Here is a 27,149-nt window from a genome sequence, read left to right as displayed (position 1 = left end):
TGAAGGGTATATAAGATTCGGCACAGCCGAATATAGCTCTCTTAATTGTTTTTACTAATACATTCTCATCACATAGGTTTTTGACAACTGAGTTAGGTCTTTGAAAGGAGAGTTTTCGATCTATGTGTATCAATGATTGCCATATTGAAAACAGCGAGTAATTTATGAATAAAAAGTAGAAATTTGTAGCTGGCTGTGTGTATTAAGAAAATAAATTGGACAAATTCCAAAAAAATCGAATTAAATTTAATATCTAGGAATTTTTCCAATTTACATATATTATTTTATTTTTTCTTAAGAAATATTTAATAATTATTATTCACTGTTTTGATAACTAAATTTAGCAATTTCTGACGTTGTGCATGACAATACAACAAAGTTTAAACTATAAACCATCAACGTTAGATTAAATTTATTTTTAGATTAACTAATCTGATTATTAATTGGCATTTGATCTTCAAGTCAAAAACCCGTCCTAGAACAAACTAATATTTCAACTTTGAGAAATGTATTTTACTTGATTCCCAACATCCAACATCACGATCACTTACCCATCACTTGTATTATCAGTTGGAACATTATATATTGTTGTTTTTTTGTTTTTACACTAACAACTTTCATGCTCCAGACATAAAAAAGGCAATGAGTTTTTATGTTTGGTGCCATTATTACTAACAGCGGCCGTTTAATCGGTTCCCTTAGAAATATATTTTTCATTTTATAAATTCAGTAAGAATTTGAGCATTGCTCAAACTGGTACTCTCGCGCTAAAGAAAAAAGGCCTTTAGAAATCTAAAAACTCAAAAAAACAAAACACAAAACGTGTATCTACCGTATCGTGAAAGATAAGCACGTGGGATTTATTTTAGAACGAAGTGTAACAAAAAATAAAAAAGTAAAGTGTGTGGTTTAAACACAAATAATTAAATAAAACTAAAAAATAAATAGTTTTTTTAATAAATTTAAAAAAAAACACAATTAAAAAAATGCCTTCCAAGGGTAAGCAATTGTTAGTTATTGGCAGTGGTGGCCGCGAACACGCCATTTGTTGGAAATTGTCACAAAGTTCTCAAGTATCGAAAATTTTTGCTTTGCCCGGCAGTTTTGGCATTGAGCAATTGGAAAAATGTGAAAATCTTAAGGGTGTGGAAGCCAAAGATTTTGCGGTAAGTAAAACTAAAAATAAAAGTAATTAATTATTTAAAATCTTGTTTGTTTTTTGTTGTTTTTATTTTAAAAAAGAAGTACCTAATTTGTGGAAAATTAACTGAAATAACCGGTTCTGTAGTGTTTATTATCTATCTAAAAAATACGCAAAAACTTCTCACATCACATGTGCTTGTTTTGTGCTGCAAATACCCAATACCTCACACTCTCTTACAAATTTGAACGTCGCGACATACACCCCGGTGTTTTTCACTTGAAGGTCAAACAAATCGTTGTAGTTATTTTTTTGGATTTTTATTGACTTAAAGATTGTATGACAATACCAGCTATATTAATATGTTTGTTATTATTAAACAAATGTTTTAATTAACAAAATTACAATAACAACAACAGAAATAAGTGTCACCAAATAAGCAACAAAAAAAATTAAAAAAATTCTCTTAAAAGAAATTTAATTAAAAGCTGGACGTTTATATAAGTGGAAGAATGAAGAATTGTTTGATTATTTTCTGAAAGGCTTGATCGAATTTTATAAACCCGATACAAATTGGAAAATCAAATAGTAGCAGCCTTTTAGCTCCGACACAAATTAATTCATAGTTTCTATTTTCATAGCACAGACATAAACCACATAAATCAGTTATGGATGTCAAGACTAAAAGCATAGTAGGGGTATTCAGGCAAACCAGGGAAGGTTAATACAAATATTAAAGGACAGTTTTGCACCGAAATTCACTGCCAGCTGCTTGAAAAGTGTTTTAAAAAAATATGTATAAAAATTATTCAAAAAAAAAAATTAAAAAATTAAAACGATTTTCATAATCGCGAATCAATATTTCACATGAAATATGTTTCCTTTACCCATTTTTCGTTCATAAATATTGTTCACGTGAAAAATTCCCCATGTTGTGAAATTTTGTAAACAATAAACAGCTGTTACGAACAATATCAACTATGTCCCCTTTTACAATGTAGAAATTGAAAGACAGACAGACGAAGTTTGAGGGCGAGGGGTTTAGGCGAGAGGTTAGTTCAAAAGAGAATGAGAAAAATGTCTGCCTTTCAATTTCTGCATTGTAAAAGGGGACTATTATGAATGAAAAGTTTAGGGTAATATCACGATAGTTTAGGGTAATATTTCCCTTGGAGGGAAATGGATATTTCAGGGGAACATAAATTTCACATGTTTTTCACGATAGGGGTGAATAATTTTTTGATTTGATTTCTTTCGACAATGTGTTCATAGACTCAGTTTTTTTTTTTTTCATAAACAATTTCTAGAAACTTTTGTTTGAAAAACGAATTTGAAAGATTAATTTTCCGCCTTTGAACTCTATTTTTTTTAATCCGTTTACATATTTGTCTGATAAGATTAGTAAACATGTGAGAGAGCCCTTAAACCAAACTATACTTTAAGATAAAGATTGAAAAAAATATAAATGTTTAAAAATAATTTTAGGATAAAAAAATTTTATTGTAAAAAAAAATTATATAAAAAAGTACTTTTTCGAAAAAGGTACTTTTTCGAATTTTTTTACAAATTGATTTTTTGGTATTTTTATAATATTTAGGTTGAAATCTTCTAGAAAAAATCAATTTCTCAAAATTTTTAAATTTTCAAAAAAGTAAAATAAATTGTACTTTAATTAACACCCGCATCCCCCCAACTGCTTGACCTGGATCCGTGGCTGACCTAGGGAGATGATGTCCGTCCGATGTTTAAAAACAATTAAAACACGATAGAGGGCCCAATCGAGAAGACCTAGAAAACTAAAAATTAAATTTACCAGTGATAATTTCTAGTTATAGAAAATTTACCAAATGGGCTGAACCAGATAAACAAAGATGACAACTAGATAGACTGAGAGCCAAAAACCTATGGCTGTTGTCAAAAACCTAATTCATGAGAAGGTATTTTGTGTGAAAAGAGAGTAATTTTTTCCATTGATATTTTTCTCTCCTTCCGTTCTATGCGTTTATTCTATGCAGATAAATGTTTTTATACAAAATGCACCGAAATCTATGTCTGTATTATATGGGTGGCAAAGGTTCGAAAGAATTAATTCTTAATTCAGTTTTCAAAATCAAAACAAATTTTATCTCTTAACATTTATATGAAGGAATTCATTACGAATTAATTAATTTGCTTAATTCCTTAGGAATTCAAACGTAATTAATTCCCTTTGGAATTCATTCTATTTAGAATTAATTCCTTATAAGGAATAATTATTGAATCATACAAGTTTTCTTTAATTCAAATCCATTGTAAAATATATTAATATAATTTATTGAATAATTAAATTTTATTTCTTCAATTCAAATCTATTACATATAGGCTGAATAGACTACACTTATTGCTAATCAATACTTTTTCGATTTTTTTTACAAATTGATTTATTGGTATTTTTATAATATTTTGTTGAAATCTTCTAGAAAAAATCAATTTCCCAAAATTTTTAAATTTTCAAAAAAGTACCTTTTGTTCTGCGGCTCCTCAAATAGTTTAGTATAATTAATCCTTGCCCCATTTTTTGCTAGAGGTAAAATTTTTAAAAAAGACAACGGTGAGCGCTGTAAGTCGGCCACAGGACGGCGCTAAGTGCCACATTGGATGTGATCTGGCCACTTAGATCGTGGGATTTGATCCCGTTGGATATCCGCGGCTGATATTTGCACGATAAACCTTTCAAACGAATAAAAAATTGATGATATCTCACACTAATTGTTTTATTTCAATTTAAAGATAGAAAGTGCTTAATGAAATATCCCTTAGATTCGAATTTAAACAATTTTTTTCGAAAGAATATTTTGGGAAACTTAATTTTTATTTAAGTAAGTTATTCAACAATTAGCTTTCTTCGCAGTTATAAATATTTTTGGGATAAATTCACTGACATTTATTGTTGGGGGATAAGCTAAAACTTATGCTCACTTCACTGGTTAGTTAGGCCAGATCATCAGGAAACCTTTCCCCAAAGGCTTTTGGTGAAACAAATAAAACTATAGAGCGAATGAGAATTACAGACACCCAAGTTTTAATTTTATCTTTTCTTAATTTTTATAGCCTTCGCCTTCGTGAGAAGGGTATATATAATTTTTTTCATTCCGTTTGTAATTTCCACAATATAATTTTCCGACCCTATAAAGTATGTGTATTTTGGATCTTTATAGATAGCGGAGTCGATTAAGCCATGTCTGTCTGTTGAAATCAATTTTCTGAAGACATCAGATATCTTCGGGATCCAAATCTTCAAGAAGTTTCCTATTTAAAATCAGCAAAATCGGTCCACAAATGGCTGAGATATGAGGAAAAAACAATGACAACCTCGATTTTGACCTATTTTTGACCTATATCTGCATTACTAAGTCATTAATATAGACAAATTGGATATCTAATGATAGATATTTCAAAGACCTTTGCAACGACGTATATAAGACCATAGTTGGACCTACAAAGGGTCAAAATCGGAAAAAAAATATTTTTTAAACCAGATTTTTTTTTCACCAAAAAAAATTTAAGAACATTTTATAAAAAAAAAAAAATTTTAAATTTTAAAAATTTGAAAAAAATTACAATTCGAAAAAAAAATTAAAAAAACAACTTTGGAAAAAAAAAATTTGTTTACCTAAAAATATTTCAAATTTTTATTTTGAAATATAATTTGGTGAAGGGTATAAAGATTCGGTTGGGTTTTTCCGACTCTAAATAAAGTTGTGTTAGTCCTTGAGAAAATACAACCTTTAGCTTCTCAACTTTTTTAAATTATCATCATATTTTAATATTTCGTTATGCAATTTATTAATTTTTATATTTAACATATTTACAAAATCAACTCTTAGAATTTCCTTTAAAACCATTAATAACTGAAATTAATGTCTGAAATTATATTTCTAATTGTTGCTACCCTTTTTATTGTTATTGTTGTTGCTATAGGCACTGCGTTTAGTGGTCGTAGGGTATTGTTTCTTATTGGTGAAAGCAGTTTGCTTAACTTCACCCGTATAATAGTCCTTTTCGATATAGGGATGAGTGCGAATATATTCCAGGGCACGTACAATATAATCGGGAATCTGGGGAATGTGATCACCTACAGGATGATAGCCGGTCTCATCGGCTACATAGGTTGTTTTGATTTCAACGCCCTCGGGTGAAATATAGGAAGAGGAACCCTGGATAGTGCCATCGACAGCACCCTGTTCGGTGCGCTTAATGCCATTGGAGGTTTCGAAATCATAGTGATAAGTGCCATCACCATTCATTTCCACATCATTGCGTAGAATTTGAGATTCTTTTTCACTGGAGGACAGAGATGATGAGCTAGTCTTGTAATTGTTATTCGTAGAGGCTGCAGGTTGTCGATAAGCTTGCTTGGCATTGTAGTTGTTATTATGATGATTACTATTGCTTAGCGATTTAAGGTGATGTGGCGCTAAAGCCGAGGTTAAGGCCAATGTGGATACTAAAGTTAAACACTTTATGGAGAGAGAAAAAAAGTTGTAAATATGATTTTTAATATTAATAAAGTTTTTATGGTTTGCTTGTTTATTTTAATTGTAATTATTTTTTTTTGTTTATTTAACACTTACTATAATGCTTTTCATTATTGTGCTGTTTCTTGTTCAATATACAACTCAAAACTGTTGCTTAAATTCTTGCTTCTTGAGGTTTTTATAAAACCTAAAAAATCCATTAAATTCCATTGTTGTCCATAAATTATAATTTGTATTTTGGGTAGGAGGTCTTCTTTTTTTTGTTTTGAGCTGCAAAAAATATTTTTGCTAAAATCTTTTTTTTGAAATCAACAAAATAAAATAATTTTAGCTTAAAAAGTAAATTGTTTTGAAAACTTGTTGATATTTCATATTGCTTTAAAGTTTATCTTAATTTTTAAATATTTTTTTTAAAGAAATTAGCATATAAATCGCATTTTATGATTGTAATACTTACCATAACGGTAATAAATATATTCCCTTTATGGTAAAAAATAATCTCAGACTCGTTGAAATCGCATCAACATCAATTCATTCTTGTGCTTATGAGGGAGTGTGTAGTCATCATTGTCGTCATAATGGCTGATTGTTTGTTTTTTTTTTGGTTATAAATGGATCTTTTTAAGATGATCTATGCTTTTTCTCATCGTGTCAATGTCAATGTTAATGTCGGTTTGTTGGATTTTGTTGCTGTTCTATTTGGTTCTCAAGAATGTGGTTTAGAAATTTATTCTGCTATAAATTTGGAAATTAAAATCTAAAATGTTAGATAATTTTTTTAGAACGAATATTTTTTACCCTTTATGCCAAAATTTATAGGAAGACAAATTAAAGTCTAGAATTTATGACTTTAAACACAATTTCCTCTTTACCCTAAGTCTCCACGTAGCAATATTTATTGCTGCAATTGTCAAATTTGATTGCGTCAATGAAATTTGCGAGTGTAGACCGCAAATTGCCATATGTAGCAATCCATTGCGCAATGATTGCTCTACTGATTGCCTGAGCAATTATTGCTAAGCAATAAGCTGTCAGTTCAGTTGTCATTAATGTAAAATTTCTTCTTTCTATGATTCGGTGCGATTAATTTATACATATTTAATTTATTTAAGTACCAAAAGTAAAAAAGAAATTAGTGAAAAAATCATGCAATACAAAATATAAGCAAAATACACCAAAGTGAAAAGTTGAAAATTTTGTATTTGTGACGAACGTTTTCTCCACCTAAAGCAATCAGCAATCACTCTGCTGTTGTTCTGCCGACGTTATTGCTTGAGTTTAGCAATAAATATTGCTACGTGGAGACATGGGGTTATAGATCTTAACCCTTTATTACGCTATGTCCAATTTTGATCCATCTTTGGTAGTACTGGAGATGAGTGATAACCCCTCAAAAAAATAACAAAATGTGTTGGGACGGAATCGAACCAGCATGCTCAACTGTTTTTTTTGGGTATGAAAGTCAACAATATAAATATATTCAAAGTATTGGGCATTGTTAGCTATGACATTTTCCCATCTATCGGGCAACATGTGGATTCCGAGCCAAGAGAACTGCTCATCTTTTGAGGCCAAGAACGATACTTTCGGATACTCTGTTCCAAAGTGAAGTGTAACGGTCTGGACTATAAGGCGGGTGAGACGAAACTTCCCAGCCACTTCATTGGCAACATATGGATTCCGAGCTAAAAGAACTGCTCATCTTTTGAGGCTACTCTATTCCAAAGTGAAGCGTATCCCAGAGAGAACGTTTTGCATCGATCGAAACAAGTAGTAGTCGGACAGGGCACGGTCAATACTCGCTTCAAACGAATCAGTTGTACATGTTCCCTGCGATGGTCTGACCAGATTTCAGCAGAACATAATTGATTGGATCCTTTTGGTGCCACCAAATACAGAGCATTACCTTAGCGTCGTGGATATTTGGCTTTGGTGTTACGGTTATCGTATTGGATCCATTTTTCATCGCAAGTAATGTTTCTGTGCAAAAATGATATTCTTTTATAGCGTAGCATTATTTCGGACATATAAAATCATATTTCAAGGTCTCTCAGCTTCAATTCGTATGGTACCCAATTTCCCTGCTTTTAGATGAATCCTGTTGCTCGCAAACGTTTTGAAATTGCTGATTGAGTAGCTTCCAATGATTTTACAAGCTCTTGTTGAGTTTGACAACAATCTTCATGGAGTAATGCCTCCAATTCATGGTCTTCAAACTTTTTTTGGATGGCCTTGGTAATAGCAAACTGTAACATATCTGTGGGCATTATTAACATTGAATAAAAGCTTTCAGTTGACCATTGATCGTAAGTATGGCAACGCTGTTTGCTGCGACCGTATATTCGAATTCGAATATTCAGTTAAAGAACATTGTAGAAAGTACACCACAGATGGCGTATGTATTAGAAAGCTCTAGACAGTTAAATAGCAATCTAGAGTGCAGATGTAAGTGTTATAAATAGTGGCAGAGGTTGCAGTCGTTAGGGAGTTTATCAGATACGCTATTCGAATAAACATCAACTGAGTGCTTAAAGTGTGCTGTGTTTTTCAAGTGAATTCGTGTACATTATAAAGTGTGTCTGTATTTCTGCGAATTTATAAACGTGTATAAAAAACATTGAGTGACTATTTAATTCTGTTGTTGTACATTTTAAATAAATAAAGAGTTGTTACAATTTTAAAACTACTAAACGGCTTTTATTTGCAATAAAAAGTATCCGGTTTATTTAAAGGAAATAAACCAACGTTTTGAAAAGGTTAAAACGTAACAATACGTATGACGGCAAGACGATTAGAGGTGTCAGTGAATTAGTAAAGCCGGCGCTTTTCACGAAGTCTCTAAGCTTTTCTACAGTAACCTTAAGGTAGTTTGACTGATGACGAGTTGGCAATATGTGGAGAGATATTCTTACCCTAGGTCTCCACGTAGCAATTTTTATTGCTAAGCTCAAGCAATAACGTCGGCAGAGCAACAGCAGAGTGATTGCTGATTGCTTTAGGTGGAGAAAACGTTCGTCACAAATACAAAATTTTCAAAGCGAGAAGTTCTATGAAAAACTGTGGTTTATTTTACGTTAAATGATTTTTTCACTAATTTCTTTGTTTTTTTGTTTGTTTTGGTTCTTAAATAAATTAAATATGTATGAATTAATCGCATCGAATCATAGAAAGAAGAAATTTTACATTAATGACAACTGAACTGACAGCTTATTGCTTAGCAATAATTGCTCAGACAATCAGCAGAGCAATCATTGCGCAATGGATTGCTACATATGGCAATTTGCGGTCTACACTCGCAAATTTCATTGACGCAGTCAAATTTGACAATTGCAGCAATAAATATTGCTACGTGGAGACCTAGGGTTATTAATTGTATAGAGAAGTATTGTTTAATTCCCTCCAAATAGGAATTGTCTAAGAGCACCTCATAAATCGTGTGATAATTGGAAATATGTTGCGGTCGAATTTTTTATATGTTCCTCAAATACATCTGGGTATGATGTTGGACATTGATGTTGTTTATTTAGGGGTGTTTTTTTTTTGTTTTGTTGTGGCACTGAAAAGATTATTTTTTTTATTATGTGGGAAACTAGAGCAGACACTAGGGTAAACTTACCATTGATGGATTTAGCAGATCACAGGGTATTTTATTTTCGGGATATTTGTGAATATTATTGAGAATTATAACTTTTAAAATATTAAGAATCAAATTTTGTTTTTTTAGCTTTATTATAGTTGTGTTTTGTTTTACGTGTCTTCTTCTTGTTTGACAATGTATGTGCAGACTGGAAGTATTGTTTTGGGAATTTTATTGTAGTGTTGTATTTTATAGTAGGATTATGTGTTACCAGACTACGTCTTAATATAGTTGTTGGTAGGGTAAGTAAGAGAAAATTAAATATTTTCTCACTGCCCCTAAGTGGAAATGCATTAGGTTTCAAGGCCTAAGGAGAGCGTGCATTGACCCTTTAGCTGTATATTGTGTGTTAATGTTATCCACCGGTATCTGTTTTTTGTTTAGGTTTTAATTGTGTTAGTGTTTATGTACTTATGTTTTTAGTTGCAGGGCTAACACAAAAGAAAATAACAATTTAAGATTTTCATAAATTGAACTCAGTGGAGTTAGTTGAATTATTTTTCAACGACAAAAGGGAATATTTAAAATCTTTCTAAGAAGAATAATTATATTGAAATAAAAAAATACTTGGAAATAAATAGTGCTAGTGAAAATACATTAAATCCCCGTTTAGACAGAAGACCATAGGAAACATAAATAAGCGCCTGAGAGAACTAGTGGCTGAAGAGGTTGAACGTTATAAATCTTTTGAAAATAAAGGAGAGGTAACGAACAGTATTATTAATCCAGTCTGGTGAGCGAAAGTGGCAACCTATGAAAATTATAAAAATTATTTGGTATCACTATATGTGTAAGTTTGTCTGCAAACAAAAAAAGCTCATTTGTATAGTCTCCGAAAATTATTGTCTAGGGTGATATATTTATCAAATTTCAGAACCCAAATAAATATATGGGGTGAGCTTTTCGGTATCACCCCAGTAGGAAATTTACACGATATTATATCGTAAATCTGTTCTCCGAGCTAGTAAAGATTAAAAATATATAGATATGAGTGTTCAATAGGGTAGGTTAAGATAGGTTAAGTTATTATTATTATTTTTATTTTATGTTTTTTTTGTATGTTTTTTAATGTAAAAGGGTTCGCACTAATAGTGCAAAATATTTTTTTTAGCGACAATTACAAATAGTGGTCAAGAAAATATTCAATCCCTCAGAGAGCTCTTTTAGGGTTGTTAGTAATCGCGTTAAGTCAGGCTTGAAAAGTGTAGGAAGCCATGTTTAGTCTTGGTTCGAGCCTTTAGTGTGATAGTGTTGTGTCTTTATATGTGTGTTTGTTGTTTTATTATTTAGTGTTAAGATTGTTAGGTTAGTATTATTGTGTGATTTATATATTGAGAATTTATGAGAACACTAAAAAAAAAAAAAAATAATTCCAAAAAAATATATTTGAAGATCTAGTAAGATAAGTTTTATTCTTGATAAATTTCCGAATTAACAAATAATGAAAACAAGATTATATTTATTTTTGGAATTATAAGTACGTGATATTAAAGAAAATTACAAATCATAAGTAAAACGGAAACGGAAATAAGAGTTTATAAGAATTTTAAAGAAATTTGTTTTAGTTATTGTTAGGCTATATGTATAGTTTTAGGTTTATTTTATTTATTGTTATAAATTATTTTTATGAATAAATGTTTATATATTGTGTTTTATAATGGAAAATATTGAGTAAATTAAATTATTTTGGGGATTGTTGATCTAGATAAGGCGGAAAGAGATGGGGAACGGGGTCCGTATGAAAAGATAATGTGGATGCAGCACGGCCATGGTAGGGTAAGGGCGATTGGAGATGTACACCTATCTCCCTATTTTATAGGTGTTCCAGTGTAAGTTGTTTGTTTAGAGTGTATTTGTTATGATTCATGTATCTATTTTGTACGTAACTCGGTAGACTCAGGGTTGAGAACTACTCCCAGGGAAGAAGCCGCAAGAGTTAGTAGGGCCGGTTTAGGTAAACGACTGACACTGAGCACGTAACAGAATATGGCGCCCAATCTGAAATTAGAGTAAAGAAAATGTAGTGTATGAGATCTAGGCACTAGGCAATAGACTAGTAGTATGTTTACATAGACCTACATATTATTTTCTAAAGAGGTTTAGTGAAATGGAGGGACTTCGTAGCCGTTTTTGAATAACTATTCGAAAGGTCAGTTGTGCGAAGAAAGTTCGTTTCTAGGATACTCTAAGGAAGATGTATGCATAGTTCAGTCGATGTAGGGAAGATCTTAGTAATGGAATAGTGTTCATACTAATTGTTTTTCCTTCTTCGTGTTTTGTGTGTTAGTAATGTAGATTCAGTTTGAAGTTTTGTTTGTGGAGCAGTTTTGAAATGATACGACAACCGCTCAAGGCACAGACTTGAGGACTGCTGTGTCGTTGAACATTATATACTGGCCTCCTTTAATTATGAAGTGGAAAGTAATAAGGGAGCACGAACAAAACAGTTTAAATATTTTCCTTTTATATATAGTTTTGAATGTGTTTTGGAACACTAAAATAGCTCTCAAAGAGAGAATCAATAAGTAAACCATCTTGCCGCTGCTTATCAACAATCCCTAAATTATGAAAAAAAATAGAAAACAGTTTATTTTTATATTGTGATTATTTATATTATTATAATTTAGTTTATGTATTAGTATATTTATGTATTGATTTATTTATATATTTATTTATTTCCAAAATTTATTTATTTGTGTACTTATTTATTTATTTATTTATTTATTTTTATTTATTTACTTATTTCAAAAATTTTATTCGTTCATGTATTTTGAGTATTTATTTGATTTTTATTAATATTTTTATAAATTTCCTTATTCATTTATTAATATACTTATTTAGTTATTTAAAAATTTATTTATTTAATTATTTATATACTTAGTTATTTATTATTATGTATTCTTAAAATTTTGTCTAATTATCTGTTCAGGTTTTTTTTTGTTGTTTAGTTATTTTGCGTTTTGAAATTTTTGGTCATTAAGTACATAAACAATACCATATTTCCATAATTTGACTTTATCATAAAATTGTTATTCCGAGATTCAACAAATTTACCAGAATAGTTTTTCATATATGTAATGAACAGTGGGGATAAAGTTCAGACTAGAAACAGGAAACGAGCCATACAGGTTAATTTAAATAATTCCTCTGAAATTCAGCCTAAATTGAGAAAATTTAACCATAGTAAATCCAAAATGGCTTCTGAAAATACAAATTTTAGAGACTTGTCTGGAACTATAAATACAAGACCTACACAAACAGGCAATACATCTGGTACTGCAATTAATGGTGACCAGGGTCCATCTACTAGTGCTCCAAATGTCGCTATTGATCCCGAAGTAAGAGAATTAGTAGTTGACGAGACTTTAATTGTACAAAGGGCATTAGAAGAAAGGGTCAAAAAGATGGTTCAAGAGGAAATGAACGAGATCCGTAAATCAATGGGGGAGTTAACGAAAGTTGTAAAGGAAATCTCGATCAGGTCTAGGACACAGGAATCTGTCGATTCACAAATGTCCAACAATAATATTGCGAATGAAGTAGGCAATTGGAATAGGACTTGCGTTTTCCCATCAGAAAATAGGTTCAATTTTCAAAACCCATCAATGGGATTAACAAATGGTTTAGCTTTTCCTCAACCAATCGGAAATAATGTGAACAATTTACAAAGGGGAAACTTACCGAACATAGGAAACGGTGCAATAAACGCTGATCCAATAGTTGATAATAGGGGTACTCCAGGTAGTCGTGTAGCTTCAGAAAATACTAATAGAAGTTTAGAAAGAATCAGTATACGGGTTGATAAATGGGGCATTGTTTTCGACGGGAATAATACTCACCTAAGTATTGAAGATTTCATATTTAGAATTGAACATCTTCAGGCACATTATGACATCAGTTGGGATGAAATTTTAAGAGACTTTCACCTTCTTGTCACTGGTCCAGCTAAAGATTGGTATTGGCTTCTCATTCGCAGCCATGGTGTGATGAAGTGGCCGACACTCAGATGTGAATTATCAAATCAATACCGCACCAACACGTCAAATTTTGAAATAATGAGGGACCTTGTAGAGAGGAAACAATTACCAAATGAATCCCTCGAAGCATTCTTCCACGTTATGTGCAAACTTCGCTCAAGGTTGGTACAACCGATTCCCGAATATGACATGATAAAGATATTAAAACGAAATGTCAGAGAAAGTGTTGCAAGAATAATATACCCAATCAGTGTGTCATCTGTAGAGCAACTGAGGATTGAGTGCTTGGAAGCTGAACGGAACTTCCCAAGAAGAGACATGCGAATTAATACACCAAACCAACGCCCAATAAGAAGCGTAAATGAAGTCTGCTTTGAAAATGTAGATGAAACTGGAATGCCTTTAGAAGAAGTTGCAGCCTTTAAAGTCAGCCAACAAAAACAGCCAATTGTATGTTGGAACTGTAAAGTACAAGGACATGGTTTTCGAGACTGCAATTCAACTGAAAGAGCGTTGTTTTGCTACCGATGCGGAAAACCGAACGTGATTGCTCCAAAATGTCCTGATTGCCAGCAGGGAAACCGATTACAGGATGTGGGAATGATAGGGGACCCACGTCCATCCAAAAACCCCTCAATGGAGAATTGAATTCTGCGAAAACAAAAGAAAATATGATTAAGTCTTCAACAATAATAGAGGAAATGGATAAATATATGCCAGAAATGAGACATAAGGTCCCACTAAATATGAGACAGTACTATTACGATCATATTAAGACACGAATATTTGGATTAGAACTTCATAAAAGGCCGATATCAAAGCGTATTAGAAAGATTAGGGAGCGTTTTAAGCAAAAACGTATAATGAGGAGAAAGATTTTAGATTCCGTGAATAGAATAGGTAATGATTATGATAATAGAGTTTATATAGATATAGAGTTAGAGGGAAAGATCGTGTCCGGTTTATTAGATAGTGGGGCATCAGTTAGCATACTAGGGAAAAACTGTAGGGAAATAGTAGATGAATTAGGATTAAAAATAACACCTATATTCTCCAATGTAAAGACCGCCAGTGGTCTTCAACATAGAATATTAGGTAAAGTAAATACATCCATAATGTACAAGGGTCAGAATAATAATATACTTCTGTATCTTTGTCCAGATTTGGAACAGACATTATATTTAGGAATAGATTTTTGGCGCTCGTTTAGTTTAGCTCCGGAAGTTATTGGAGTAGGAGAAATGGAATTAGGTAAGGTAATAGAAGATTTTGTAGATAGGGAAAATGAATATAGATTAGGTCCCCACGAATTAGATGATGATCAAAAGCAAAGATTGAGTGAGGTGATAGAAAAGTTTGACACGTTTGAAGCAAAGGGATTAGGCATAACAAATGTTGAAAGGCATAGCATAAAGTTGATAGAAGGTGCAGAACCAATTAAGGATAGGTATTATCCTATATCTCCAGCCGTCCAGGAAATTACATATAGGGAAATCGATAACATGCTGAAGTTAAATGTAATAGAACTCAGTGACAGCCCCTGGAGCAATAGAACCACCATTGTCAGAAAACCTGGAAAGAATAGATTTTGCCTTGATGCAAGGAAATTGAACAGCTTGACAGTAAAAGATGCATATCCTTTGCAGAACATTGACGGCATTTTAAGTCGAATCGACGAGACTTACTTTATAAGTAGCGTCGATTTGAAATATGCATTCTGGCAAATAGAATTGGAGCCAGAGAGTAGGCCTTACACCGCATTCACTGTTGCTGGTAAGCCGCTTTACCAGTTCCGTGTGATGCCGTTCGGACTGTGTAACGCGGCACAGCGTTTATGCCGCTTAATGGACAAAGTTATACCGCAAGAACTGAAGGATAACGTATTCATATACTTAGATGATTTGTTAATCATTTCAAATGATTTTGAAAACCATTTACGCTTACTGGAAGAAGTTGCAAATTGTCTAAAAAGGGCCAATTTAACAATAGGACTAAGTAAATCTCAGTTTTGTTTCACACAATTAAAGTATTTAGGTTTTATAGTTGGTAATGGTACACTAAAAACTGACCCAGAAAAGGTAAAGGCTATCAAGGAGATAAAAGTCCCGAAATCGGTAAGGGAAGTGCGCAGCTTTTTAGGAACCGCTGGATGGTATAGAAGGTTCATACGAAACTTTTCAGTTATAGCTGCTCCCTTAACCGATACCTTAAAAAAATCAAACAAATTTGAGATGACACCTGAGGCAATCAAAGCTTTTGAAGATTTAAAAAAATCTTTAACGTCAGCCCCTGTTCTTCGACATGCTGACTTTTCAAAAAGGTTTTATATACAATGTGACGCTTGTGACTATGGCATCGGGGCAGTTTTGTACCAAATCAGTGGCGAAAAGGACGAACACCCTATAGCATTTTACTCGCAAAAATTAAACACATGTCAACGAAATTATACAGTAACCGAGAAGGAATGCTTAGCGGCGGTGATGGCAGTGAAAAAGTTTAGACAATTCGTTGAAATGATGCCATTCACAATCGTAACCGATCATGCGAGTTTGAAATGGTTGATGTCTATGAAGGATCTCACAGGAAGATTGGCGAGGTGGTCACTCCAGTTACAGGCCTTCGACTTTCAAATTCAGCATCGAAAAGGTTCAGAGAACATTGTTGCAGATATGTTGTCAAGGCTACCAAATGTAGATGAAATCAATATAACTGATGTGATTGGATTTGAAACAACAGAATTTGAAAATGACGAATATCTAGAGCTAATATCGCATATTGAAAAAAATGCTGAGAATTTGCCTGATTTGAAAGTTGATAATGGATTGGTGTATAAGAAAACAAGTTTTGATCAATATGGAGAAGATTCACCTTGGAAGTTATGGATTCCTGCCACAATCACCCAGCCTATTATCGAAAATGCACATGCGAAATTAACAACAGCTCATGGTGGAGTCACTAAAACGCTAGAGAGACTAAAAAGACATTTCTATTGGCCAAAAATGTCAGTACAAGTGAGGAATTTTATAGCAAACTGTCAAATTTGTAAGGAAACAAAACCTAATAATACTAACCTTCGGCCCGAAATTGGTAACCCGGTAATAACTGAAAGACCATTCCAAAAATTGTATATTGATTTTATGGGAAAATATCCCAGGTCGAAAAAGGGTAATTCTTACATTTTTATTGTTGTTGATCACTTCACCAGATTCACATTTTTGAAGGCGATGAAAGAAGCGACTACTGCTAATGTGATTGATTTTCTCGTTCACGAGATATTTCATAAATTTGGAGTGCCTGAGGTGATACACAGCGATAATGGTTGTCAATTCATTGCTAAAAGCTTTGAGGCCTTGCTCAAAACATACAAAATACAACATTTGAGAACGGCTGTGTATTCACCTCAGAGCAATGCAAGTGAGCGCGTGAATCAATCAATATTAGCAGCAATACGTGCCTATCTAGACAAAGACCATCGTGATTGGGATTTGTATCTATCTGAGATCGAATGTGCCCTTAGAACGTCAGTTCATTCAGCCACAGGAGTGACACCATTTTTCGCTTTATTTGGGTATCATATGTATACTAGTGGTGCTGATTATAAATTAGGCAGAAAATTGAAATCATTGACCGATCATGAAATAATTCAGTTAAATAGGCATGAGAAAATGCAATTCATACGCGAGAAAATGAGTCAAAATATGAACAGGGCCTATGAACGAAGTGCTGAGAGGTATAATAGGGGGGCGCGAATTACAAAGTTTGTTCCAGGACAGGAAGTATATCGTAGAAATACGATATTAAGCAATTTCAGTAAAAACATTAATTCGAAATTCTGCAAGAAATTCTTAAAATGTAGAATAGTCAAGCCTATTGGAAACAATATGTACGAGATAGAGACACTACAGGGTAAACCGTTAGGAACTTATCATTCCAAGGATATAAAGGCATAATTTACATGGAAAGATAATTCAAGAATATACAATAGAATTTATGATACAATGGCTTGGAATTAATGTTTTCTCTATTCTGAAATCTGTGATATGACTGTGATTCGAATGGTATATTTACCTTTAGAGTATTATGATGAATATGGAACAGCTGTGATTTTCATTTGTGACGTCCCGTTTTTATTATTTTTAATATGTGTTAGGTGCAAAATAGGTTAGTTTCCATCTTTTTCCATGATATAATTTGGGCTGAAAAGAAGCAAAAAGTAAAAACAAAGTAATAATTCTTATATCATGAATGTATTTTGTACTTCCCGTAAAAGGATGAGCAATATAAAGGAATATATTGAGTTTCTAAAAACCTTTCAGTATGAAAGAGTTATTTAGAGACATTGTCCCAATTAGAGAGAATCTCCTAGATATTAAAGTTGTAGAGGCATTTCCATTTTCATGAGGATTCTGTAAATTATATGAGGACGAATTGATTTAGACAATGACGTTAAGTTGATAAATGATAAATAGTAATATTAGTGAATATATACAAAAGGCTTCAAATAGAAAGAAGCATTCGATACATTTTGCACTATAGAAAGTGCTACAATTGGTCAGGGACCAGTTACATGAACCAGTCACAAGAATCTTCAGCAAGAATGTGAAGCCACTATGTATCTTCTTTATGAAAATATCAGTAGTTGGCGGTTTTTTCTCGAACACATGGGATATGTATTCCAAAATATTTGTGAAATCCTATTTATCATCTGAGTACATTGTGCAATAATATTTATATTTGATCTGTGATATTATTAGAGTATTTGAGTGCAATATTAGGTTAAGAAAACATTGATTTATTTTAATAATTTTATTTTTTATATTATTTTTGTTGTTTTCGTCCTAATATTGACAATTATTTTAACCATTTTTATTATTAGATCACATATAGTTATTATCGTGCAATTTATTCGTAAGAATTTACCTACCTGCGCAGAATCACATAGTTTAACTAGCACTTTGTTGTTTAGAAAATTTATATACATATTTTCTGAAAGGACCAATTAGGAAGATGATGTGCGTCCGAATAGTTACCAAAGTCCCTATTAACACTATTGTATCAGCTATAGTAGATGTGCCCGGCTCGTGAGACTTCAGGGTGTGGGAGTTCCCCGCGTTGGTCATTATACAAGAATTTAACCGCACACCGCTTCCTCTGACTGTCGCCAGCGGTATCGGAGTTTTGTTGCGGTCGAATTTTTTATATGTTCCTCAAATACATCTGGGTATGATGTTGGACATTGATGTTGTTTATTTAGGGGTGTTTTTTTTTTGTTTTGTTGTGGCACTGAAAAGATTATTTTTTTTATTATGTGGGAAACTAGAGCAGACACTAGGGTAAACTTACCATTGATGGATTTAGCAGATCACAGGGTATTTTATTTTCGGGATATTTGTGAATATTATTGAGAATTATAACTTTTAAAATATTAAGAATCAAATTTTGTTTTTTTAGCTTTATTATAGTTGTGTTTTGTTTTACGTGTCTTCTTCTTGTTTGACAATGTATGTGCAGACTGGAAGTATTGTTTTGGGAATTTTATTGTAGTGTTGTATTTTATAGTAGGATTATGTGTTACCAGACTACGTCTTAATATAGTTGTTGGTAGGGTAAGTAAGAGAAAATTAAATATTTTCTCACTGCCCCTAAGTGGAAATGCATTAGGTTTCAAGGCCTAAGGAGAGCGTGCATTGACCCTTTAGCTGTATATTGTGTGTTAATGTTATCCACCGGTATCTGTTTTTTGTTTAGGTTTTAATTGTGTTAGTGTTTATGTACTTATGTTTTTAGTTGCAGGGCTAACACAAAAGAAAATAACAATTTAAGATTTTCATAAATTGAACTCAGTGGAGTTAGTTGAATTATTTTTCAACGACAAAAGGGAATATTTAAAATCTTTCTAAGAAGAATAATTATATTGAAATAAAAAAATACTTGGAAATAAATAGTGCTAGTGAAAATACATTAAATCCCCGTTTAGACAGAAGACCATAGGAAACATAAATAAGCGCCTGAGAGAACTAGTGGCTGAAGAGGTTGAACGTTATAAATCTTTTGAAAATAAAGGAGAGGTAACGAACAGTATTATTAATCCAGTCTGGTGAGCGAAAGTGGCAACCTATGAAAATTATAAAAATTATTTGGTATCACTATATGTGTAAGTTTGTCTGCAAACAAAAAAAGCTCATTTGTATAGTCTCCGAAAATTATTGTCTAGGGTGATATATTTATCAAATTTCAGAACCCAAATAAATATATGGGGTGAGCTTTTCGGTATCACCCCAGTAGGAAATTTACACGATATTATATCGTAAATCTGTTCTCCGAGCTAGTAAAGATTAAAAATATATAGATATGAGTGTTCAATAGGGTAGGTTAAGATAGGTTAAGTTATTATTATTATTTTTATTTTATGTTTTTTTTGTATGTTTTTTAATGTAAAAGGGTTCGCACTAATAGTGCAAAATATTTTTTTTAGCGACAATTACAAATAGTGGTCAAGAAAATATTCAATCCCTCAGAGAGCTCTTTTAGGGTTGTTAGTAATCGCGTTAAGTCAGGCTTGAAAAGTGTAGGAAGCCATGTTTAGTCTTGGTTCGAGCCTTTAGTGTGATAGTGTTGTGTCTTTATATGTGTGTTTGTTGTTTTATTATTTAGTGTTAAGATTGTTAGGTTAGTATTATTGTGTGATTTATATATTGAGAATTTATGAGAACACTAAAAAAAAAAAAAAATAATTCCAAAAAAATATATTTGAAGATCTAGTAAGATAAGTTTTATTCTTGATAAATTTCCGAATTAACAAATAATGAAAACAAGATTATATTTATTTTTGGAATTATAAGTACGTGATATTAAAGAAAATTACAAATCATAAGTAAAACGGAAACGGAAATAAGAGTTTATAAGAATTTTAAAGAAATTTGTTTTAGTTATTGTTAGGCTATATGTATAGTTTTAGGTTTATTTTATTTATTGTTATAAATTATTTTTATGAATAAATGTTTATATATTGTGTTTTATAATGGAAAATATTGAGTAAATTAAATTATTTTGGGGATTGTTGATCTAGATAAGGCGGAAAGAGATGGGGAACGGGGTCCGTATGAAAAGATAATGTGGATGCAGCACGGCCATGGTAGGGTAAGGGCGATTGGAGATGTACACCTATCTCCCTATTTTATAGGTGTTCCAGTGTAAGTTGTTTGTTTAGAGTGTATTTGTTATGATTCATGTATCTATTTTGTACGTAACTCGGTAGACTCAGGGTTGAGAACTACTCCCAGGGAAGAAGCCGCAAGAGTTAGTAGGGCCGGTTTAGGTAAACGACTGACACTGAGCACGTAACAAATATCGGGGGATGATTATTGAAATCATGATGTTTACTGAACAGATGAAATCCTTGACAATTTTCAAATCAATGTCTTCAGTATTAACAGAAATGATTTTATGAAATCGGTGGGTTGCGGGAAAGAATTTTGGGACTATACATCTATACTTGTAATCTGGGAATATAGAAATATCCTTTTGGTTAATATAAAGAAATAAATTAATGGAAAAGTTTCATAATGATTCCGGAAAGACTAGTAGGAAAATCTTTAGCTAAAACAAACATTTAAAGAAATCAAATATGCATCCGAAATCATTATAGAGTGACTGCACAAATTGGTTTAAGGAAATTCAACTTAAATTTATGATCCCGAACTATTTATTTGTTTTGAACATCCCAAACAAAATAAATAAAGTTTAATTAATTGCCAATAGCGGTAATATGAAATGTTATCGATAAAAACTGTAGATAACAATTGTTAATTAACTTTATTAAATGTTTACCTAGTTTGGTAGTTATATCATAAAATTAGATATAAACAAAATAAAATAAATGCATAGTTGCGAAAGCTACTGCAAAAGTTTTTATGAAATTTTGTTTATGCAAATTTAAGATTTCATTTGAAATCTCTAATAAATCAAATTTTGTTTGCAAAACAGAGAAAATATGACTTCTAAACTTTGTTATTAAAAACATAGAATTGAAAATTTATTAGAGTTGTCAAAACAAAATAAAATATTACAAATTTGGCCTCCCTTGTTGCGGGTGGGTTTTTATAATCTTCTAGGCCGATTTATGTTTCATTAATGTGTATTCTTGTTTTTTGTATGTCATTAACTTTATGTCTTTAGTTGCCTTATTTATATTTTTGTATTTATGTTGTTTACTTAATGTGTGTTTTAGTTTGTCTTATTTATTTAATTTTGTGTTAAATTATTTCTTTTGTTTTGTTTATGTTCATGTGTGTCTTACTATCAATGTCTTCTTCATTGTCGTACTAATATATAAGTGTGTGTGTGTCAGCTGCTTGTATACTAAATTGTAGTGGCTGTGTTTAGTAAGCATATGTGTAATGTTACAGTGTTGTATTTTCATTCAAAACTATTTAAATGTAGATAATTATGAAAATTGTAAAATTATGAATGAAAATACAATACTTGTTAAATTTTATGAGATCCTGATATGAAAGTTAAGACACACAGAAAATTTAGGATAATCTAAGAGAAATTTTAGCTATAAAAAAAAGTAATAAATAGGAAGGGGAAAATTTTAAAAGATGGCGAAATTACAAGTATTTAATAATTTGCGCAAAATACATATATTTAAAATAAATATTTATATATCTTTTTTTAAATATACTTCTCGCGCGAGGAAAACTGGCAACATATGTTTTCCAATATCGCTACATATATGCCGCTAGGATTAGTAAATAGGCATTTAAATAGACGAGAGATTTGAAACATGATCAATAACAAAAATAAATTCAAACTAAAAACAAGCAAAAATAATAATTCTAAATCTGTGTGGTGTCTAAAATATTTGTTCCTGTAGTAAAAATAAAGAAAATTGTTTAGTTAAATAAAATAAGTGTTGAAAAAACGTAAGTTTGTGTAATAATTAGGAATATATTTTGTGCAAGTGAATTATTATTCGTATTTTTTTGTTTGCCACAGCTGGCTATGTCTGGAGGATTCTGTGCATGGACTTCCTCAACACCACACAGGGCAGAATAGCCAGGTAATATTTTTCATCTTCAACAATACAAACAAAATAACATTATAAACAAAAATAATGATTCAAATTGGCAAAATGAATGGCATGATTATTGTATTGCTATATAAGATATTGGCAGCCAAATATTCAAGGATAGTGAGAATACATCTGTAAACGCATAATATAATAATAATAAACAAATAAGATAAAAGAAAAGAAAAAAAAAACAATATTAAATTTAAGTATTATTAAGTGTAGCAGTGATATTGTGATTCAAATTATAAGTGTAACGTATAATGTACTAGTTTGTGTATATATGTTGTCCGTTTTGTTATATACACTTGTCCCTCGATAATCAGTAAATTTAATACATTAATCTTGATAAAACGTTGAAACTTTTCTAGGTCACAAACTGAGAGCGAAATAAACATTAGAAAATAATAAACGTCTTAGGGAGCTCCTTCAGATTAAGTAGGAAATTAGTCGCGAAAACCTAGATTTAGGTAAACCTACCATTTTGAGTCTAGAGTAAAAGTTTTAGCAATATCAATGAATTTGAGTAAAAATAAATTTTAATTTAAGAATAATGCTGAGGGAAATCTGTATAGGTGTTGTTGTTTAAGTTTTGTGTTATTTGTTTACATTTAAGAAATTTAATAATAAATAATGTAATAATTTATAAGTAATTTGATTTCTTTTCTTTAGTAAAGGTACTGGCAATGATGGAGAGGTAAGTGGAGATGTGGTCGAGTGGGTATTGGGTCGTAGGAATATGAGCGGATGCGCCTATGGCATGGTTGGGAGGGCAACATAGGGGCCAACATCTGTCCCTGGACATTCTTCGTGTGGTATAGTGAGTGTAGTGTCAGTTTTGTGTAGTAGTGTTATCATTTTTGATTAGAGTTCGGATACGCGGCTGGTGAGTAGGGTTGGAACCGCCTGAGGTCAAAACATGCCCGAGCTACTGGGAAACCTCGCCAGACCAACCGGTCCGTAACAAATGGCGCCCAATCGAATGTGACAACTTAAGCTGCTTCTCAAATCCATGAGAGTATCTTAAGTTGTATAAAATAACATGTATGACATCAAAACATGTAGCAATAGCCTGATTGTTTTTTTTATAGCCCGAATACAGCCAGAATTCATATTTGCAAAATTGGTTCATATAGCTGCTCTAGGACGAAATGGAGGGTTTTATATGAATGGAATTATTGGATATGATGATCGGCGAAGTTTTTACATATGGAATGAATAACAGTAGCTTGCGAGTGACTTGTAGTGTCCCCAAATGTATTGTATTCGTTTCCGTTTTTGTTTGAGTTTGTTTTAGAATTTGTTTTGGTCATTTTTCAGTGTTGAATGTACTGTAATGTCTGATATCCTGTCGTATCATGTGTATATCGAAGTGTGTTGTATCAGAGTTATATGCGTTTGTCCTGAAAATGATTGTTAAAGTTCAATTGTTTATAGTTATTTGCCAGTTTTGAATGTGTATAATGTCTGATAGCCTGTCGTATAATGTTATATCGAAGTGTGTAGTATCAGAGTTATATTCGTTCTAACTGTTAGTAACTTTGTTAAATTTTGATTTAGTTTTGTTTGTATATCACATGAAGAATTTCAATCGTTTTTGGTTAACCGCTTTGACCTCCACATCCGTCCATCATTGCCTAAACCAAAATTAAAATAACAATATTATGATTTGAAAGTTTATTTTTATTATTTACTAGTTAACAATTATATTATTTACAATTTTTAATTATTATATATTATATTTATTATCTTCTTTATTTATTTTGCATGTTTATATATTTTTATTCGTAAATTCATTTATAAATTGAGTACTATTTTTATTATGCTTGATAAAGTTTCAAAATTTTACTTTTCAAGTTTTGCATGATATTATTTATATTTATTTAGAACTTTTATTTTTGCATGTTATGTATATATTTTTATATTTAAATTAAGTTTCAAAAATTATTTATTTTTATTTTAATTTCATTTGACACAATATTTTAGTTTTTAATTCATTTAATTATTAATACAATTATTTATTCTTTGACTTATTTATTTATTGATTTTATATTCTATTTATTTGTCTATTTATTTATTTGAATGTGATTTTATTATTTATTTTATTTACTTATTTATTTTTATTTATTAAATTGCATGTTTATTTATTTATTATGTTTATTAAAGTTTTGTCCACATTTATATTTATACATTTATTTATTTACTAGATTATTTACATATTTATTACTTTTTTTTTATATTTACTATTTATTTATTTCATTATTTATTAACTTATTTATGTATATTGTTTATTTTGACTTTAATTATTTAGTTTTAGTTATATATGTATTTATCAATTTTTCAAAATCTCATTGTTTATTTATATTTTATTTGTTTTGTTATTGACATCTATTCTGCCAAAGTTTGCACTATTCTGAAAACGCCAAATTTTAAATTGCCAAATATCTAGCTTATTTAAACACAATTGGTTTTGCCACAAATATTTCACTTGATTACAGCTTCAATACAAATTTACTTATGACTTCGATCTCTCGTCTAATCGTCTAATGTATCAATTAATAATGAAAGTTTCCACCAGTCTGTATATTTATTTTATGAATACCATTGTTGAAGATTGTCAGGATTACGAAGCCAAGAAACGGTGATAGATTTTGTCTAGTCCACAATTGTGCAATAAAATTAGTGATGGAAAACCGCAATAGTAGATTTAGGAAAACTGTGATAAATTCTGTGATATAGTGTTTAAGTTGTGATGTCTTTTGTGTTTTTATTTATACACATATGTAGGTTTAAAGTTGTGCAATATAGATTTAATATCCATGTTGTGCTAGTCCTTCAATTTAAACCTGAAAAAGAAACAAAAAGATTCACAAAGTAAATGCTTATATTTAAAATTAATAATAGTTAGTACTTCCCGTAGGTGATATTTTGATAATGATCTAAAATCTCTGAAACTTTTACTCTTTAAAAGATTCCAGAGATTATAGCCAGTTCTGAGCATGAAGTTTTCTTTGACCAGGAATAGAATTCTAGAGGTGTGGCCCGTTTTTTTTCTGCTTCAAAAGGAGCGCTCGTTTTCATATAATAGGCACGCGTCTGTGCCCTACTGCTCTTATGACAGTAACAAGAAACTTATTTAAATTTAGTTTAAAGGGTTGCCTCTATGTTTTTATTTCCTCGTGAAACAAATTCAGCAGAGTGCTTTCAGTCTTGGGACAGGAGCTAAGATCCACCCAAAGCTCACCTATGACATGAAGTACACTTGCGAGGTTTCCTAAAAACATAAAATTTATTATGAGATAATACCAATTATTTTTCATATACTTACTTTTTATTGCCCGGCTAGCTCAGTCGGTAGAGCATGAGACTCTTGATCTCAGGGTGTGGGAGTTCCCCACGTTGGGTTTCAGAACCAATTATGACCCGCACACCGTTCCCTCTGGCTGGCACCAGCGAACCCGGAGTTTTGTTGCGGGTGGGTTTTTATAATCTTCTAGGCCGATTTATGTTTCATTAATGTGTATTCTTGTTTTTTGTATGTCATTAACTTTATGTCTTTAGTTGCCTTATTTATATTTTTGTATTTATGTTGTTTACTTAATGTGTGTTTTAGTTTGTCTTATTTATTTAATTTTGTGTTAAATTATTTCTTTTGTTTTGTTTATGTTCATGTGTGTCTTACTATCAATGTCTTCTTCATTGTCGTACTAATATATAAGTGTGTGTGTGTCAGCTGCTTGTATACTAAATTGTAGTGGCTGTGTTTAGTAAGCATATGTGTAATGTTACAGTGTTGTATTTTCATTCAAAACTATTTAAATGTAGATAATTATGAAAATTGTAAAATTATGAATGAAAATACAATACTTGTTAAATTTTATGAGATCCTGATATGAAAGTTAAGACACACAGAAAATTTAGGATAATCTAAGAGAAATTTTAGCTATAAAAAAAAGTAATAAATAGGAAGGGGAAAATTTTAAAAGATGGCGAAATTACAAGTATTTAATAATTTGCGCAAAATACATATATTTAAAATAAATATTTATATATCTTTTTTTAAATATACTTCTCGCGCGAGGAAAACTGGCAACATATGTTTTCCAATATCGCTACATATATGCCGCTAGGATTAGTAAATAGGCATTTAAATAGACGAGAGATTTGAAACATGATCAATAACAAAAATAAATTCAAACTAAAAACAAGCAAAAATAATAATTCTAAATCTGTGTGGTGTCTAAAATATTTGTTCCTGTAGTAAAAATAAAGAAAATTGTTTAGTTAAATAAAATAAGTGTTGAAAAAACGTAAGTTTGTGTAATAATTAGGAATATATTTTGTGCAAGTGAATTATTATTCGTATTTTTTTGTTTGCCACAGCTGGCTATGTCTGGAGGATTCTGTGCATGGACTTCCTCAACACCACACAGGGCAGAATAGCCAGGTAATATTTTTCATCTTCAACAATACAAACAAAATAACATTATAAACAAAAATAATGATTCAAATTGGCAAAATGAATGGCATGATTATTGTATTGCTATATAAGATATTGGCAGCCAAATATTCAAGGATAGTGAGAATACATCTGTAAACGCATAATATAATAATAATAAACAAATAAGATAAAAGAAAAGAAAAAAAAAACAATATTAAATTTAAGTATTATTAAGTGTAGCAGTGATATTGTGATTCAAATTATAAGTGTAACGTATAATGTACTAGTTTGTGTATATATGTTGTCCGTTTTGTTATATACACTTGTCCCTCGATAATCAGTAAATTTAATACATTAATCTTG

The 27,149-nt window shown here is 31.1% G+C and overlaps 2 protein-coding genes across 2 annotated transcripts in view; one reads left to right on the top strand and one right to left on the bottom strand.

Annotated features, from left to right (window-relative positions):
- Nucleotides 1–669: 669 nt before the first annotated feature.
- Nucleotides 670–27,149, top strand: part of Gart (trifunctional purine biosynthetic protein adenosine-3 Gart) — a 32,263-nt gene continuing 5,783 nt past the window's right edge. Inside the window, exon 1 of the mRNA XM_065502101.1 lies at nucleotides 670–1,166. Coding sequence (XP_065358173.1) covers nucleotides 987–1,166 — 180 coding nt within the window. The 5' untranslated portion in view covers nucleotides 670–986. The remainder of the gene's footprint in view (nucleotides 1,167–27,149) is intronic.
- Pcp (Pupal cuticle protein) lies at nucleotides 4,971–6,460 on the bottom strand. The gene is made up of 3 exons (XM_065500893.1): nucleotides 6,116–6,460; nucleotides 5,755–5,928; nucleotides 4,971–5,640 (listed from the first exon to the last, which is right to left on the bottom strand). The coding sequence occupies exons 2-3, from the start codon at nucleotides 5,767–5,769 to the stop codon at nucleotides 5,059–5,061; spliced, it is 597 nt and encodes a 198-aa protein (XP_065356965.1). The 5' UTR covers nucleotides 5,770–5,928; nucleotides 6,116–6,460; the 3' UTR covers nucleotides 4,971–5,058.

Source organism: Calliphora vicina, chromosome 2 (assembly GCF_958450345.1).
Source record: "Calliphora vicina chromosome 2, idCalVici1.1, whole genome shotgun sequence".
NCBI lineage: Eukaryota > Metazoa > Arthropoda > Insecta > Diptera > Calliphoridae > Calliphora > Calliphora vicina.
Note: the sequence above shows the minus strand (reverse complement) of the source record. Positions and strands in the feature narration are given on the sequence as shown.